This window comes from Epinephelus fuscoguttatus, linkage group LG16 (assembly GCF_011397635.1).
Source record: "Epinephelus fuscoguttatus linkage group LG16, E.fuscoguttatus.final_Chr_v1".
Taxonomy (NCBI): Eukaryota; Metazoa; Chordata; class Actinopteri; order Perciformes; family Serranidae; genus Epinephelus; species Epinephelus fuscoguttatus.
The window spans coordinates 32,322,655-32,341,598 of NC_064767.1; the positions used below are offsets into that span (position 1 = coordinate 32,322,655).

General features: G+C 40.9%; 2 protein-coding genes across 3 annotated transcripts in view; one reads left to right on the forward strand and one right to left on the reverse strand.

The window, feature by feature from the left end:
• Positions 1–5,063, forward strand: part of LOC125903573 (serine/threonine-protein kinase 32C-like) — a 90,724-nt gene extending 85,661 nt beyond the window's left edge. The window contains exons 11-12 of the mRNA XM_049600567.1: positions 1,835–1,902; positions 4,868–5,063. Of these exons, the coding sequence (XP_049456524.1) occupies positions 1,835–1,902; positions 4,868–5,063 (264 nt within the window). The remainder of the gene's footprint in view (positions 1–1,834; positions 1,903–4,867) is intronic.
• A 68-nt stretch (positions 5,064–5,131) lies between these two features.
• LOC125903581 (placenta-specific protein 9-like) lies at positions 5,132–17,960 on the reverse strand. Of its 2 annotated transcripts, XM_049600581.1 has the most exons (4): positions 17,698–17,960; positions 10,454–10,545; positions 9,840–9,998; positions 5,132–9,233 (listed from the first exon to the last, which is right to left on the reverse strand). In XM_049600581.1, the coding sequence occupies exons 1-3, from the start codon at positions 17,759–17,761 to the stop codon at positions 9,855–9,857; spliced, it is 300 nt and encodes a 99-aa protein (XP_049456538.1). In that variant the 5' UTR covers positions 17,762–17,960; the 3' UTR covers positions 5,132–9,233; positions 9,840–9,854. The 2 variants fall into 2 exon arrangements, with proteins under 2 accessions (XP_049456538.1, XP_049456537.1); XM_049600580.1 differs by lacking the exon at positions 5,132–9,233 and having other exon boundaries at positions 9,678–9,998.
• Between the last annotated feature and the right edge of the window lie 984 nt (positions 17,961–18,944).

The window sequence follows — 18,944 nt, forward strand, 5'->3', positions numbered from 1 at the left end:
TAGTTTGTCTCCTATTCTTGGAGATAAAAGGCTGGCGGATTGGAAAAACAACAGCTATTTATACGGTTAAGCCAGAGGATTCGTGGGTTCTCTGATTGCTGGAACATAAATCCCCGTAGGCTCTCTTGATTTCTTTTGCCAGCATCTTGATGGGGTTTTTTTTGTGCATTCATTGAATGACAATGTTGCATCCTGCTGATGGTTCTCATCCTGGCAGATGATGAATGATTCAAGCTTCAGTTGGCAGTTGCCCTTTCTAACTCTGCATCCCATGGGATAGTACATGACTAATTGGTGCAGTAAATACTGAAACTGTAACGTGGTCACATCTTTGTGTTTATAGAATATTTTACTATGGCTTTGAAAGCGGCTCAGCAAATAAAAAAAATATATAAATAAAAATATAAAACTATCCATTTTATAGTGTCATGTCTTTAAATATGAGCTTTTTTATCTGTATCTGTTCAGCCAACTAAATTACCCATATCGGGATCAGTACTCGAAATGGGTATGGTTTAAAGCAAAAGTGGGTGGGACTTGGACAGGGAAAGGGTGGGGATTGGCCAGTCTAATCACAAAAGTAAGAGATTGAACACAGCTACCAAAATGAGGATTTTCCTACATTACGAATACGGATATTGACTCATTTTACTCAGATGGCACTAATACTTGTAAAAAGTACATTATCTGTACCAGATACTCGTTAAATCCAAGTATTTGGTTCAAACCTATCATTTTTACACTGGCAAAAAGATACCTAGTAGGAACTGATGAGCTTTAGAGGTTCATATTTGTTACCTTTAGACAGAGGCAGGCTAGCTGTTTTCTGTTGTTCTCAGACCTGCTAAGCTAACTGGCTACTGGGTCATTTCTACACAACATTTTTAATGTGAAGACGTCTTTAGTTCTTTTGTTTTAGAACATTTAAACTGCTGTGCCCTACTGTATTATTTTGTTCTCCTGTTATTTAGGATGGAAAAAACAAACAAAAAAAAGTAAACACTGTTAAGGCTAACCATTTCATTATTGATCAATCCTTTAGGCTATAAAATATCAGAAGCTAAAACCAGAAAACATTTTGTGCTTGATAACTAACTTAAAGGTTGCAATCTTTGAAAACACACATCTACTTTCTTGCTGAAAGTCAGATGAGAGGATTGATACCACGCTCACATATTGGGCCCAGCCTGATGTGCTCTGTGTATACTGAGAGCAGAACTGTACCGCAGTCTCTCTGTCTCTTCTGCCTTGTTATGTTTGATTGAGACATTTTTTACCACAGACAGGAGATATCCTCTCTGTATTTATGAGAAACAGCCTGTTCCCATCAGACAGTCATCATGACATCAGTGTTATTAACGTCAGTCCGGTGTGCGCGTGTGTCACGTGTTATCACCGCTGATCAGCATGTGCAGGGAGTGTGTACCTCTAACAATAGCAGGGTTATGAGACTTGGTGTCTGTGTGAGTGCGCAGCACATACGTGTGCGTGCCTGCTCGTGTGTGCCCATACTCCGTTATTACCAGGATTATTAAATTATGAAGCCTTCACTGCTGTTGTCATGGCCTCAAGTGCTTTCGGAAATATGAGCTTCTATTTTTGTCTCGGGCCAAACATCCAATTTGAGGAGGGCTCACAAACAATTCATGACTTGTTTAAAAAGAGCAACGAAGGATAAAAAGGAAATGAGGAAAAAGACATTTTCAGCTCAGAGGTCATGCAGTTGACGGATTCAAGTTGACGTCAAGTTTTGTCTGCAGTTCTTAATGATGTTAACAAGGTTGATGTTGATGTGGAAGATGATGATCATGTGTTGCCTGTTGCCTGCCTGCAGGAGAATGACTACCTACAGGAGTGCCTTGAAGTGGTGCAGCAAGAGTTCATGATCTTCAACCGTGAGAAGTAAGAGAACACAAGAGCAACAGACCATCTCTAACACGGGCTAAAAGCAGAGTTTTCTGTTTTGTCCTTCAACAGTGATGCACTAACACAGAGAGATAGTTAGCATCCTGCTGGATGAAATGCAAAAGGCTAAATATTATGAGAATTACACCAAAATATTTTTTCTTCCTTGCTAAACTTTTCCTTAATTGTCAGGGAACACAATTTCCTCTTAAATGAAATCTAGGTAAATTTAAATTTTCTAGCTGTGGCCATCTGTTCTATCAGTTATACTAACACATTGTACTCATTACAGTGAGAGCTGAGATCTCATAATGTGGCAAAATTTCTAATAGATGAAACAGGGCAGGAAACTCAACTGTTGTAAATACTGTACGTGTTTGAAACAAACCAACAGTTTTGCCAGATTTGCTTTCACTTTATTTTTTACAAAGTCCGCACATCAGCAGTATCACTAATTATCCTTCCTTGCAAGGGAAAACTATTGCTATGTCCCAACTGCATCCTGCATACTAATAATGTGTAGTAGGCTATATTTTAATCCTTATAGTAAACTGTGTTTTTCAGTTAATACGCAAGAAATTAACATGTTACTTTCTTAATGCTAATAGGAAATGACATAGCACGTAGCCATGCAAAGGCAAGCAAACTGCGGCTTCAGCATGCCACTGACAATCAAAGAGACAGCAAACAAACAAATATTGTAACAGTTCTTTTTTTCTGAGATGTTCCTGGAGCTAGTTCACCACCATCCACTGTTTTTCCAGTTGTAAGACACTCCTCCATTCCTTTGAGCATTTCATTGTGAAAAAATTCTGTACGTCAGCAGGGGACTCAAACAGGGATTTTTCAGTCGATCAGTTATTTTATTTGATACATGAAATGATATGAAAGGTACAATTTTAATTCAAATTCAATTTCAATGTGTATATCCACTGTTGTGAGTTCACTTTATTTTGTTAATTTTTCAGTGTAAACACAGTACTACAACTGTGTATTATAGCAGTTGAAAAAAAGAAAAATATAGACCCGAGGAAGGGGGATAAATTCATGAGAAAAAACATTTACATGGAAAAACTTGAATATACTCTGAGATTTTAAAGTTATAAATGTACAAGAAAGGGGTCTCCAGGGCCTAGTCCTAGTAGGAAGGAAGCTGTGGTGAACAAAAGGATCGAGCACAGAACTTTCAACCAAGAGACCAGGGTCTGTGTCTCATGTGAGTCAACCTACACTTATTACTTTTAGCCTTAGTTGACTTATTATTTTCAGTTTTTAGGATGTACACATTTGCTGATGGCGCACTGTATACATACATTTTAGCAGAATAGCTGAATGGGTCCATTTGCGTTAATGTCATATTTTGATGTTGCAAAGACGCCTAAGCAGCCGAGGGCCAGATAACGTCTCAAGACAACAAAACTTTAATTTTAGAGCTGTTTCTGAACCACAAGCCACCTCGGTTGGACGTTTCAACAACGGTCATTCAATGTCTCAATGTTTGCTGGGACTCCATGTTTACCGGTGCCGTCTTTGGTGTGATGAGAACGATTCAACCTTGCAAAGTGAAGCGATGTGGTTCCTTGATACAAAACCACAATTGAACAATGAGGTTTGTTTTCTCCTAAATTTGTGAGTTTTTTTCTTGTAAATTTAGAAAAAAAAATTTGCTCACAATTTAACTTTGAAACAGGGAGCAAAAAGTAGATTTTGACATTGAACAGTAAAGATAATAATATTATCGTCGTCATTGTTTTCTCTTCTGGATAAACTAGGGGATTGATTACAACCCATGTAATCGTCTGACTGCTCAAGTTTTTTTGTCCCATCAGACTGTATTGACTTGAATGTACTGACATTGCCATGTTTCCAGACCTTAGCAGGTACTTTGGGAAGTACAAGATTATCATAACTGCTAGAAATAATGGTCAGATGTATTGAAAAAAAATATATAATTTTCCTTAAAAGAAATCAACACCAAAGGTTCACATATAATGCTTTTATTGTAAGGAAGAGTTTGAAATAGACATGTCCTTCACTGCCACATGGATTTAAACCATGACTGTGGCTTGAAGCATTTGTGAATGTAAAGCTAGCACTGAACGTACCCAGAAGCATCACTGCTGTGCAAAATCTCTGAGGGAGTCAGGAGATGAGGAAGTTAAGAACTTGTATCAGCTGCGGCATGAGAAGAGGCACAGCAAAAACCAATTTATGTTCAATATAAAGCAAACCCATAGAGCGTGCAGTGTATCTGATATAGGAAGGCATTCAGCATACAGGAGTGGTTTGCATATTATTCCAAACCTGCATGGCAGCCAGCCTCTTTAATGAAATGACTCGGATATGTAAATCATAGATGACAGAAGGTTTTTCAGAACTCGCCCTGCTGTTACTAAACATTAAAACATTATGCATCTAATCCTTTGTATATGTAAGTGAAATATACTCAGTACATCATAAATATAGACTATGAGGTTCATATATCATTGAATATGTGTCCTCTCTGCGATGAAAAAGGAGGAATATTGGTTCAGTGCTGCTCTAAATTATTGCCTCATTTATTATTGACCGGGTCCTGCCACTGCAGTGTTACTGAAATCCTTCTGTTTCGCAAATGTCTTATTATATCCTTTTGTTCTAATTAATGGCAATCTATTTCTATTTATAATGGAGCACATGATATCTAGAATTATGCACAGCAGAGACAAGTACTATATAATAGACCCCAGGCCTTTTATTACATTCATTACATTCAACAACTTGCTGTTTCTTTCTGTGTGTGTCATTCTACCTCTTTTCTGAGGACTAGATGTTCTTGCAAAGATAGAAGGACATAGAGTTTTACCAGTCTGTTCTTTAAGAAGTGGTTAAAAGTTAAACTTAGAATTAGATTAAGAGATTTCAATAATGGTTTATGGATGCATATACAGGTTGTATGATAATATCTGCGTCTGTTTCTCAGGTTGAAAAGGCGTCAGGAGGAGGGTCAGTCAGAGGCCGGGGGCGATGATGCCAGTGGAGACGGGGACGGAGAAGCTGAAGCCGGGGCCACTGACGATGACGCACCTGAGCCAGAGCCCGACCCCGAGCCGGAGCCCGAGTCCTCCTCCAAGCTAAGCATGTGCGGCTCAGTCTGCTCCTCCCCCGGCAGCTGCTAGCGCCACATCGCCTCACAGTGACGATCGCAGGTGTCTCTCTGGCTGCTGCCATGTTTGTGCCATGCCAATAGATACATTCTCACCTCTCTCCTCTGTTGTAGCCAGGAGCGGATGACACGCACAGCAGAGCGACTGAATGCACAGCAGGACCCAAAAAAACGGCTCCCACCATTTCCCCTCCTTGTTTTTTTTTTCTGTAGCATCCTCCTGGTAGGGCATGAATGAAGCAGATCTCCAGAGAGTCCCCGCCTACTGTACCCATCTGCCCTAGAGTAAGCTCTAACTTCTATGCAACGTTACAGTATAGCATGACAAATAAGGCATCACTTACTAGGAGGTGTTGTTCACGAGCAGAAAGCTCCACGAGCATGATGACATCCTGAGCAATAGCAGTCCATGGTTTTTGGGGGTCGGTGGTTTTGCTGGAGATGCCTTCCCTCTCAGCCTTCCTGTTGAAGATCTGATGGGGACGACTGAATTATTCAGCACATGCAGGCACTCAGTTTATGTTGTTGCCTGCATCTTCAGTTCACTCCCCCCCAGCCTCTTTCATGTAATGTGTGCCCTAATTCAGAGTAGTTTTTTCTCCTGGAGCACCTTCTTCCTGTTGAAACACCTTCCCGAGACACATTTACAGTAAGTGTTCATGGCTGGTTTCAGTCGGCCAAGACAGTGCGGCTGATTTCATGTTGTAAACCTGTTAAAAGTGGTGCCTGTTGATGATAATCAGTATTCATTAATCCCACTGTAGCCATGGATGCATTATAGGTCAGAATGTTAGTTCCCTCTTTAAGTGTTAGACACCTGTTCTTTTTCCGAGCTTTTTTAGGATGATAAGGTACTGTTATTAATGGGGAATCAGTACAGCAATCAGAATGAAAGGTTTTGCTTGTCACTGTGTCTGTAATGGTTACCAAGATGTAGTATTTTAGCCCTGCACCGTGCTCTGACTCATAGAGCACTCAGAAACTCTGCTCTGGGAATTACTGTTAATGCCAATCACCCAAAATCCCATCTTTTAAGAATCTATTAGAAAACTCTTTTTCCTTCACCACACATCATCATCTCTTTAAGTGCTTGGTTAGTATAAAGATCATCTCCCTGTAGAGCTTGTTTCGAGGCTGTACTTAATGTGTAGCTGTGCCCTGTTGGTACTTCAAATTGTATAGATGAGCTAGTCTATTACTGTCATAGCGATAGTGGTTCATTTAAGGTGGTGCTGTTAATCTCAGTCTGAACACCTGGGAACATGTAGCAAAGGCTCACCTTAAAACCCTAAGGCCTAATAAAATGAAAACCATGTAAATAGCGTACAGTGTAGGTAATTAAACTCACCACAGTTTTATGTGGGACTGCGAACTCGACATATAAACTTAAGGAAGAGCTGCGTGAAGCCTCGTACTGCTTCGTTCCGCTCTTCTTTCCAAGTGTGCAGGCACAACTTGTAGGCAAAATATGCCAAAGCTTTTCTACCATTTGCATAACCATTTCTAAGGAACTTTGAATGTGTGAGTGTGTATGTCTCTTTTTCCCAGTATAACATAAAGTCAGTGTTCCTTCTGCAAGTGAAAATACTATTATTTATACAGTCATATTGTGATTATGTATGAAAGTATCTATTTCAGGTAAGGGGGGGAACTTAAAGTAATATTTTTGGGGGAAGTACACCTATTGGCTGGCTTTACAAGAACTATATGAGAAGACTAAAACCAATCTCATGTTGATCAAGCTTAACATAAAGACTGGAAGCAGGGTAAGCAGCTAGCCTGGCTCTGTCTGAGTCTAAATTTCTTACCCGGATCCCCTAATGCTCACTATGTAACAGGATCTTATGTGTTAAATCTACACTCAAACAGTAATGTAAAGATGTATTAATCAATTTTTAGCAGCCATGGTGCAATTAATTTCCACGAATGCTACTCAGAAGTCCTGGATGGGTAAAAAAAGTTAATTCATTCTGTTAATTTGTGAGCTTTATGCAAAGACATCGGTATGCTACATTTGCATAAAATTGCTACCAGCCAGGCTACACGTATTGTGACACTTCACACTTGTCACAATGCGTGACCAAACCATGGTTAAAATGTAGTTTGATAGATGATTCAGATCAGTTTGATCAGTCTGCTTTCAGTTGGCAGACCACTACATTAGCTTGGCCAACAGTGGTCTATTATGGACCCCACTGCTTTCCTTGGCAAGTCCTGCCCTACTGTGCTGTGGTCGGCTAGTACTTGTCACGTTGACATTTCAAGGTTGGAGATGCATAGGATTAAGCATAGAGGTCATAGTTAGGTCTAGTTCTTGTCAATCACAGCACGGTAGGGTAGTACTCGCCATGAGAGACAGTGGAATGCGTAACAAGGCTCGGCTAGCAGTGAACATGCTAGCAGATTAGCCTGCTAACATCAGTGCTAGCTTGGTCTCTTCTGACCAAGCTAGCACATCATCACGTTCTGACTCCCAACTTGTCAAATACAGCAGCTTGATCAGTGGCCCTGTGCTTCGAACTATGATACTCTAGGTATGCCTCTAGAATCAGTTTTGGACGTCTCAGTTTCTATGTCAGCATTGGCTTGTTACATGCTACAGTGTCTTTTCAAAAAAGGTTTTGGTTAAAACAACTAAATGTGTAACATAGCAGTAAATTAATAAGTATGTCATGTGATGTGCACCTGTATATCACAGGACGTTGATTAGGTGTGGCTAAAAAAAAAACTTAGACGTGACTTTTGGTTTCACACAGGACACAAACACCTGCCTGCATGTTTAAAGCATCAAACCTACTTGGATGTTCTCACCCTTGCTACTACGTTATTGCTGCGGATGGGTTTACACTGAAGTTTGTTGAAAGCCCGTTGCATCTTATACAGATGCTAAAGGGTGCCTGGTGCGTATCAGAAGCCAAGGGCCATTGACCAGGCTGCTGATTCGATGCCCTGGGAATGAGAACAGGTTGGCCATATGACCATTGTCTTGTAAGTTGCAGTGGCTCATCTGGTTACGGTCCTTTTGCTAAGCTTTTGCTAAGGCTAATGTCCTGTGAGTTGCAGCTTCATACTTGATGCACACACATGAGAGTGGTATTTATTTTCTCATGTCACTCTCAGAAGGTAAGCAAATAAGCATATCACCCAAAATGTTGAAGTATTTCTTGAACCATTATACATTATGATTAGAATAAGAAGCTTCTTTAAAGGGATATAAAGTGGCATCCTCCAAGTCTGCCAAAATATATGATGAATTTAATAGTCTCAAGCCCTGCGCTTTTTTTGCATGTACCTTTACAGTATAAGCCTGTTTTTGCCAAAGCCTGGAGCTTGAGCCTTACTGGCTGATTTGTGCATGCACAAGCTTTTGGTAATAGCTCACCTGATTATAGACACAGTCCAAATCAGAGTATAACTGGCCTGCGTGACTGTTTCTGGACAGTGACTTTTGTGAACTTTAAACTGTACAAAATCGTATAATCCCAGTGTTATATGGACGGCATGATATTTTTAGATGATATGCAGTACCTTTTGGCATCCTGTAGGTTGTCTTAATGCTTTGTTCAAGTATTCAGGCTCGTACCCTTGCTGGATGAGTGGAATGAGGTCAGCAGTCGTGTGTGATGCTCCGTTGTGGGTTAAGTGTTGCGTTATTGACTGTGCAACAAAGGAAGAATATTTGGAACTGGGGCAGGTTCTCACTTCACCCCAACACAGAATTTGCTGCATTACTAAAACACTGAATGTCTCCATTTGTGGAAAAGGAAGCTCAGTTATTTCTAAGACTCATTAAATCAGTCTACACACCATCAGAATCAACATAGGCCTGAAGTGGATGTGTAATTATATGTTAATCATTTGTAAATGATAATAACTGGTTTTGACAGTTAATTTAAGTGTAGCTTCTCTCTAAGTTACAATACTAATCTACAGTTTTGGCATTTGTTCCTTGATATCAGTGATCATTCCTAATTGGACCGTGCTTGCAAACCCTCCCGACATGTTTCTTTATGTGTTAATGTTCTGGATGCCGTTAGGTGTTTCAAAAAAAAAAAAAGGCATTGTGCTAGTGTTTGACCAGCAACAGCATGTCTCCTATTCAGCCGTTTTCCGATGGATGCTCTTGAGGCGTACCATACTGTAGATGTCTTAACTCTGTGGATACAGTCTGAAACTCAGTGCCCTGTTGAGAAAACAAATGAAGGAGAAAATGTGATTTATGCCACTGTTTTCCTCCTTGTGATCCTATTTTGCATAATGTTATTGTGCTGCGGGATTTTTACGGGGAGTCAGTGAAAAGCCTTGTTACTGTACCAACTGAAACTGCTCCGTGTGTTTAAAAAATGCTGCTTTAACTGCTTTGATAAAGAAATAAATCTCCTTCCAGTATTTTGGTGCATCTGTGTCTTTTTCATTTCTACTCAAACACAGCATCAAAGGCCCAGTTTGTCTGCAGACAGTAGAGGGCGATGAAGAGCAGGGGTATAAATTGTAGTCACTCCCAAAGTGTATTAATATTTTTGAGTAGTCTTGTAAACATGGGCTGTGCCAGTGGTGACTGCAGGTCGAGAATCTATGATTGGAAAAGAGATAAGGCTTTCACTCTTATGAAGAGTAAATAATGCATACAAGCTTGGCCTTGTGCCTCTTTTAAGAAAACAACTTCATTTTGATATACAGATACAGCATATGCATACACACAGTTTTTAAAAAAGTTTGCATAAAAGTCATGGAAAAAAACTGAATTATTCAAAGTCCAAATTTGAAAGGTGCCTTGAGTCCCTCTTACATCGATGCCCTTAGTTTAAGACCTCTGCCCTGGATCTTCCAGGATATCCACTGTCGTCTTTCCTTCATTGTCCAACAGGGGGCGCCACTCTGGGGCTTCAATAGCATCCAGAAGAGCAGCCAGTTCAACCTCCAACTTGTCAACTGTGTCCTCCACTTTCTGCAGGAGACAGAAGACATAGTTGTGCGGTTGACATATAAATAATGCATTAATAAGTTGTAGTATGAATAATAGAATCATCACCCATGAATAATACAGTCACTTATTCATATGAATAAAACAGTTGCCCAAAACAGCTAGTAAGGTGAGGTCAAAGTCAGCATTTGGATTGGGGTTTGTCAGATGAATACCGACTAACTCATCAGCTTTTTGGGAACAATTTAGACGTCATGGTGTTTTTGCACAGTAAGTGGCTGTGGATGTGGCACTGAGCTACAGCTTTGTCGACATCTTATCCTTGAAAGGAAATGCTGAGGAGTTTTTTGGCAGCCTAAGATAGAGAGAAAGCTGACACTTAATAATGAAGTTGACAACACCGGGGGGCAACAACATCCCAAATCCTGATGGTTTCAAACCACTGAGGGCTGAATGTGAAGTTGGTTTGGAAACAGCACCTTCTCCACCACATCCAGGCGGTTGTGAAGGCTCATGTGCTCTTGACAGGCACTTGAACGCACCGCTCGAGGCCGCATGTCAGGCTCAGGTCCTGCAAACAGAAAAGATGCGTAAATCTGAGTGGATTCATGGTGTTTGACTGAAGCTTAAGGCAAACAAACAGCTTTAAACTTTAATCACACATGAAAGCTATTGATGGCATGCTTCAACACTGATTTCAAAATGAGCATTTCACTTTAACCCCACATTTTAACAGGCAGCAGTAGGAACAAGCTTAAAGAGAGCAATTATTTTTTAAGACAATAGGAGATAGTAAAGTCCAACCTTGACATTTCAACCACACAAAACAAACCTGGTTGCCCAGTTAAGGAGAATTACAAGGATGTACACTCTAATATTAGACAGTTTAAGAAATAGTTTGACATTTTGAGAATGAATCACGATTTTCGAGAGTTCAATTATTTCTTAATTTTGAGTCTTTGGTGCCATAATACAAGGCAAATCTCAGAAATAATAGCAATAACTGAAAAGTTGTATTTCAGTGTGCTGAATTAATGTAACATTAAAGGGGTGTTTGGATTCTTCGAAGTGGGTTGTACAAGATATTCAGTACATTACCATCAGTGGGAGGCAGAGAAGCAGGCAGGAGAACAGAAGCTGAGCTATGTACTGCTGTGGATGGGGATTAGGAAAAATACATACTACAGCCACCTTAGAAAAGGCATATCTAAAATCAATATCAGCTGAAAGAGACACTATATTGAGAATGTTTTCACTGCTTTGCTGTCAGACAGTCCTTTCCTCTGGCACTACATTTTCTCATCTGTAGAACTTCTGCATTCCTGTGCCAAAACACAACTATGCCGCATACTGCATTGTACCACAGGTCAGCTGTTAGGGTCAAGCTTTCAATGGTTTATGAAAGACACAGCAAATTAAAAAAAAGAAAAATCTGATTGATTATGACGGTGACAACAAAAGTGCTGTTTATTGTGGAGACAAGAGGATACTGTCATGAACGAGAGCATAAAGAACTCCTGCAGAGAGACTGAAGAGAGAGACTGAATGGGCTGAAAAGAGGGAGATGCATCGGAATACATTAGTTCCACAGTTGAGAAAATATATTGCCCAAGGAAAGGTGAGGTAAAGCACTGAAAATACTCTCAGTATAGCATTCACTTAAAGGTCCGCTATGTAGGATGTAGTGTCATCTAGTGGCGAGGTTGCTGAAACTTCTCTTTGTGCCATTGTTTCGGAGAACTTCGGTGACGACAGGAAAAAGCAGAATCACAAATGCCTGTTTAGAGCCAGTGTTTGGTTTGTCCATTCTAGGCTACTGTAGAGCAACATAGTGGATTCCATGGGAGAGGACCTGGTCTGTATGTAGATATAAACCTCTCATTCTAAGGTAATTAAAACACTATTGTTATTTTCAGGTGATTATAAATTAATGAAAACATAGTTATGGATGTTATATTCCAATTCTGCCAATAGATGTCGCTAAATCCTACGAACTGGACCTTTAAACTGATATATACTTTTTAGATAGGCCTTTTTTGAAGTGGCTAAAATACATTTTGCTGCCGTCCCCATCCATAGCAGTACATACCTTAGCTTCTGTGATGGTACTCATGTCTGCTTTTCTGAAATGGGCGTGTGCTGACTGATATTCACTGTATGTAATACACTGACTATAGATAATAAAGTAGATCACCCCCTTCAAAGAAATCCCTTTTAGTCGTAAAATCTACCATGACACTGTACTTTTTGGATCATTTGCTCCTTTCCATTTCAAATAACCATTTCATGTGTTGCGTTTTCTTCAGTCAAGCAACTTTTAACTCATAATTGCAGTGAACTGTGTAACTCTGGTGGAGTCCAAGGTATAAACCAATACAACAGTCAGGACAGAGAAGAACACCACGCTTGCTGAAAATTCACTTCAGCATGGTGTGGAGGGCCACATGCATTGTTCCATCCGTTTTCCCCTCACAGTCATGTTTCCAATTATCTGTGTCTCTTTGAAGCCAATATATTTAAGGAGCAGGCTGCATTCTCTGGCAGGGCTCTGCTTCCATTTTCTAGCACCTTCTTAGTGGCTGCGGGCCAAGCTCCCATTGATAGCATTTATACTTTATAAATGACTGAACTTCTCATTCATTTACTGACTGCTGGCAGCGGTGCTGCCGCTGTTACTTCGATGAAACATTTGTATGCGGACAGCTGATGCCTGAGAGTGTGTGTTATTGAACATTAATGATACTAAGGCAGTGTTAGGTTGCCTCTGCAGAGCAGGTTTTGTCAATATCATTCCTCTCATACTGTGGCTGCTGGCCAGTGACCAAACAAGGATGTGCTTTCACCTTGTCTTCTGGAAAAATTTAGTTAGGAGCTCATCCCATAAAAAAAAAACACACTAGGTCCCATTTTGAAGTTTTCTTTTATAACCAACAGGCAATGAGCTGGTAGCCTCCAAGGAACCCAAATATCTTGAGTTCTTTCAACTGTAAAAAACTTAAAACTCTACATCTTCAAACTTTGAGGTTTATTAGTCAGATTTAAAGCTTGGGTAAGCAGTTTTATTATGGTGTCATTTGGCAAAATTTCCACAATAAACTTTCAGCTTATTGGATTTCTCTCCATGAACAAAACCTAATGTGTCAATATCAGTGAGGTGTTTAAAAGATGGCGAGAAAATGTTGCTAATAGTTTAGCCTTCTGTTAACCAAAGCCAAAGGCTTCCTGTAGGAAAAGAGCAGACAGCAGCTCTGGAGACTGACCCCCAGTCAGCAGTGCCAGCAACCCAAATCCAGCCAACAACAACAGCTCCGGGGAACCGAACAGCCTCAACTCCCCACCAGATCAGCAAACTTTCTGTTGCTGCCATCACATAGGTTAAACCCGGCACAGTCACTTTCCAACAGCCCACTGTGACACCTGGTGCTTAGGGGTTTTTCCTGGCTGAATTTAAACCACTATAGCTGCCAACCCAAAGTCTGTCCCCTGAACTGCTGCCTGCTCTCCTCCGGATCTCCTACCCCAGCTTTGATGTTGAACACTTGTTTGAGCACTATTAGAAAGATTGCTCAACTTTTAATCTTTCTGGATAAATAAGCTTTGGTTGCCTGACTCAGCAGAGACGCAACATGAATAACGCCTCAGAATCAGGCCAAATAAGATGGCCCGATTCTGGCTGCCAGCACTGCCATCACTGGCCCCTAAACAAAAAATGCCCAGGCCCAGCATTGCCCCAAAATTTGGGACGCCGGCAAAAATAAGTCGGGCCGCGTCCAGTTCCCCAACTTGGCTGAGACTTGAGATGAATGATGCCCCGGTATCAGGCACAATAACCTGGCCCGATTCGGGCTGCCAACACTACCCTCACTGGGATTACTCATGTTGTCCTCTCTGTTTCACTATCCTCATTGGAAAACAGAGCTTCACATGTGCACACTTGGAAATATAAATTTTAGAACAAAAACACACAAAGTCTGCTGTCAGATAAACACAGACTGGGGCTTTGTTCAGGTTTCCGTCCTCTTAGCTCCTCAGCAGCAGCTACAGCTGAAGACAAAATGTATCTGTTTGCTTTCATGAGCGGATAGTCAAAGTCCTTATTTTTCATCTTTGGCTAATGCAGAGATTGATACAGGAATTGTTTTTTTCTGCTTATCACTCATGCTGCAAACTGTATCCATCCTAGCACGTCATTTAGTCCACCACTGACCCTGAAAATCTTTTATTCCTTTAAGCAATAAAGGCTTTGCCAGCAGAGTCGGCCAGAAATGATTCCCACATCTCATTCTGCACATTGTCTTCCCATGTATAGCCGTGCCTTAGCATCAGGCTGCCTTGATTTTACAGAGATATCCCATGGAAACATTTTACAAGCTCCATTACGCCGACCGGAGGGGTGCCAAGTTCACTACATGCAGGAAGCAGGCCAAGAGAGAGCGATGGATGGAGGGAAGGTACAGTAAGCAGATTCTCTCACTGAGCAGACAAAGCAGATGTCTGCCTTCTTGTGTCTTCAATGACGGAGGTTTAGTTGATCTGACTCAGGGGGCATGAAGATTTGGCAAAGCTCAACTGCTTCGGTTTGACAGTGACAGATGAATTATCAGCAGTCTGCTAAAGACATAAAGATTTCCTCCAAGGCATCTGGAGGTAGAAGTTATTAAAGTGGTGTTTTTTTTGTTGTTGTGTTTCAAAACAACCACAGACTTCAGCTGTAGCAGAGTGTTCTGCTGGTTTAGCAATCAGCAAAAAAATAAAATCCCCCCAAACCACAGCTGTGCCTCCATCTAAGTGTCAGTGTGTGTTTGTGTGATCAGTGTACACTGCACAGCCTGCTCCTTAGGAGGGGAAAACTTGCAACAGAGAGCAACATGCTGATGTTCATGATGAATGCTGTTATGAAGAGGAAGAAGTGTCTGTGTTGTATGCAATAAGCAGATGCGATTAATGTGGCTGATGTGAAATAGCTGATGGGCTGAGATGTTATAATATCACCAGTCCGTGGTTCCAAACAGCAAGAAGGCATGCGTTCCTGTTTGTGTTGGCGTTTGCTTTTGTCCAGCTCATAAGAAGAGGTTTTTTTTCCCCCTGCCAGAACTGTTCCAGGAGGTTGTGAAATCATATAATAACCCCCTCCAAACACTCCAAGGAAACACACCACAGGAAAAGCAAACAGATATGATAATCTAACTCACTGACCCCACCCGAGGACAAAGGTGAATGACCGTGTGTGTGTGTGTGTGTCTGTGCGCAGTGCTACGTGTGTCGAGTGTCTGTGCCGGGTTGTCTTGCTCTGTGGGTTTGTGCATTGACATGGCTCTCTACAGGAGAGAGGGAGTTCAGCCAGGTGCAAAATTGAGAAGTCAGTGTAGGTCAGAGCGTCAGTTCACAACAACAGTGTTCACACAAACTGAGAGACGCCCATAGAAAACATGACAAACATTTACAAGCACGATCAATGAAGAACTAAATCCTGTCCTAAAATGTGTGTACTGCATACCAGCCTGTTTGAATATGTAAGATGAAAACACTGCATTTGGTGATGTGTAATAAGAAATGAGCCCTGACACTTCAAATGTTTTCCCCAGTACATTACCTGATATTTCAACTGCTTTCTCTTTAATTCTTTAACCTACAGCTGCCTTAAATGCTTATATTCAAGGTAGTGATGAAGCTAGGGATGGCTTCACCCAAATGTTTTCTCAAAAGCCCTGAATCCTTAAGGTTTTTATTATACATATAAGGCATTTGGAGTACAATTCGATACAAAATATGAAGTAGGCTCTACAGGATAATTTTTTCCTTCGCAACTATTGTGTTTTTCCCAAGTGATGCACACATTTTTAGGCATTCTGTTACGTTAAATGGCTTGGAAAATAGTGCATATAGCTGCCCTACATTGGGGAAAAAAATCCACCCCAGGCAAGCAACCCCCCACAAACCCCCTTAGGTTTAGGCTGAGCCCCGAATGTTTACAACATCTGGCTCTGCCTCTGTTTAAAGGAACATTTCAACTGCTCTCTGAGCTCCCATGCCAGCTATCACACTAGCTGCTTGAAGTGCACACTTCAACTATCACCAGCACCTCGACTGACAATTCAACTGTTTTTAGCCAGGCTGTTCTCATGCACTGTTCATACATTTTCCTACCAAAAGTAATGCAACAAAATGTGCACATATCCTACGTAATCATGAGCCAGTAATTTGTGTGTGATCTACAGGACCCTAAAACCTAAACCTAACCTCCATAACTTCAAGTTAAGTACGTAACATCATTTGTGGGGCACTAATTTATGGGATATCATACAAACATTTTACATTTTATAATTTTTAATCATCATGCATGCCCATAAAATGACAGATTTTTACTTTCAATTTAAAGGTTAAACAACTTTGATCTCAAACCTCAGCGGACGTTTAAACTGCTGTTAGTGCTTACATTACAACTAACACTACAAATGGAAACACTTCAACTATCTTCAGTGCATCAGCTTTAACTAAAACTACTTTTTATTCACTTTTTACCCACAATTCAACAGACAATTCAGCTGCTTTCAGCACTCACAGGTACTTCAGCTGATTTTTACTTTCTATTAGATCAACTACTTTCAGCCTTTACACCCCCCCAAAAATATTTTACCTGCAGTTAGTCCTCACATGTAAACTACACTTCAGCTACTTAAAATGCACACACTACCACTGTCTGCAGCTCTTACAGTTCAACTGACATTTCAACTTTTTTCAGTGCTCGTACACAACTGACATTTCAGCGGCTGTCATCTCAAACTCTTCAGCTGACATTTCAACTGCTTAAATGCTTCCACCTCCACTGTAACTCTAAATTTCACAAGAAACAGATTAACATTTTGAAAAGACTGTACCCAGTTTCCAGTGACTGCACTTAGAAAATAGTCTCTGTAACAAAAACTATTCATGCTTACCTCTTTTTATATTTCAAATTTAAAGTGAAATTAAGCTTTTATGGTGTAATGTGAGATCAAAAGCTTTGTCCGTTTGTAAGTGAGTATTTGTGCTGGCTTGCTGCATATAGCAAGTGTTCATTTTGCTGCACGCTTCCTGCAGTTGGCCATTCTTACGGTATGAAGTCAGTGTAATTCACACTTGAGGCCGTCACTCACAGATTTAGCTCTGGAGGATTGGCCCACATTTTTGTGAATTTCCATTGGATTTTAGTAACACTGGTAAACAAAGCTAAACACACTGGTTAGAGGCAGGCAGATGGGCATGCTGGAAGAAGGAAAGAGGGATTGTTTGAAACTATGCTGACACAATATTAGATTAAGTGTAGCCAGAGCTACGGTGAAATTAATAACAGATGTGTTGGCAGTGCCTGAACACACACAGGCTCACGTGTGTGTGTGTGTGTGTGTGTGTGTGTGTGTGTGTGTGTGAGTGAACACCCATGATGTCAGTTCAGCCTCATGTGTGTTCATCCAGCCATCGTCCACACACACTCACACACATCTGTGAAATATATAGAAGGTATCGTACCATGCAACAAAGACATAGCGTATGGAATAGACATGATCGGCATCACATAATGTATTTCCACTACACTCTATAAATCATCTGTTCTAGTAAACCCACACACCGAACTCTGATCTGCTCAGTTTAATTCCCAGCTGTGTGTCCTCTGACACTTCCTGTCTGACCTGTGAACTCTCTCCCCACCCTCCTCCTAACTTCACCTAGCTACATCTCTTACCTGCAGCAACGTAGCCAATCAGAAGGAAGATGAGTCCAACTGAGGAGGTAGAGGGGCAGGTCATGGTGCAACCTGGCTCGCAGCTGGTGACGAAGTGTGAAGAGTGTTGTGGGAGAAAAGACACAAACAGCCCCAAAATCTCCTCTAATTCAGAACCGGACTGAAAACAAAAAGTTCTCTTCTCCTCCACAGCTATCCTCTTTTCCCTCTTTACCCTGCGCTTACTCTCTTGCTCTCCTACCCCTCCCTCGTTGACTTGGTTGCGCCCAGTTTCCTAATGAAAACATTAGATGCAGAACAAAAAGCTCAGTATCTGGGAAGGGGCGGGAGAAGATGTACTGGGGAGGGGACTCAGATCTCAGTTCAGCCACACACTGACTGACTTTTTAAGGGGAGAACTGTGGTCACTGGCATTTTACTGGTTATATAAAAATCTGCATTTTTGTGCATAGTTTATGACGAAAACATGACATAAGTGGAGTTACACCTTTCCAAAAATAAGCAAATAAAAATACGCTTTTCTATGTATTACACATGCCATCTTTTCACTCACAGTTAACTGTAAAGAATTGCATCAAAGATGACTTATTCCTAGCTATACTCATTGTAAAACTGAAATAGACCAGCTCTTATTTGTTTTTGTTTCATAATTAAAACTGTATTTTCAGATAAAAATCAAGAGAGCTCTTTCTGGGAAAATCAGTTGGTGTTTACGTTCAGCAGGAAGTCAGAGAAATCAAAATCAATTCAGCAGCAGAGAATGCCCTTTATAATCGCATTGATTGGTTCCTGTTATTCTCACTAAATTGACTTCCTGCTCTGTGTGTGTCTATGTGACTCCCACACCTTCCCACATACACAAACGCACGGCCAAGACCATTACGTAGTAAACGTGGTTATCTTCATTAAGCCAGGCTGCCTTCAGCCTCGTGCTCTGCTCTCTTGTCTGGCCTCTTAAGCAGATCTACAGGTTAAGAGGCACAAAACAAAACTGGAGGAAAAGTGAGTGAAGGGATCAGAGAGAGTCGGAAGACGTTTCTGTCCATCAGTGGATAACAAAACAGAGATGCAGAGCGAGGACACACGGAAAGAAGCAGCTACTGTATATATTTCATTTATGACAAACCGTCTGTGTCACTGATTTATTCTGTATTTTCAATGGAAACTCATACATCCTTTCAGGCATAGCCAGGAAAGATTACAAATTACATTTGAAGGGACACAACACCAGTAAAAGAATAATAATT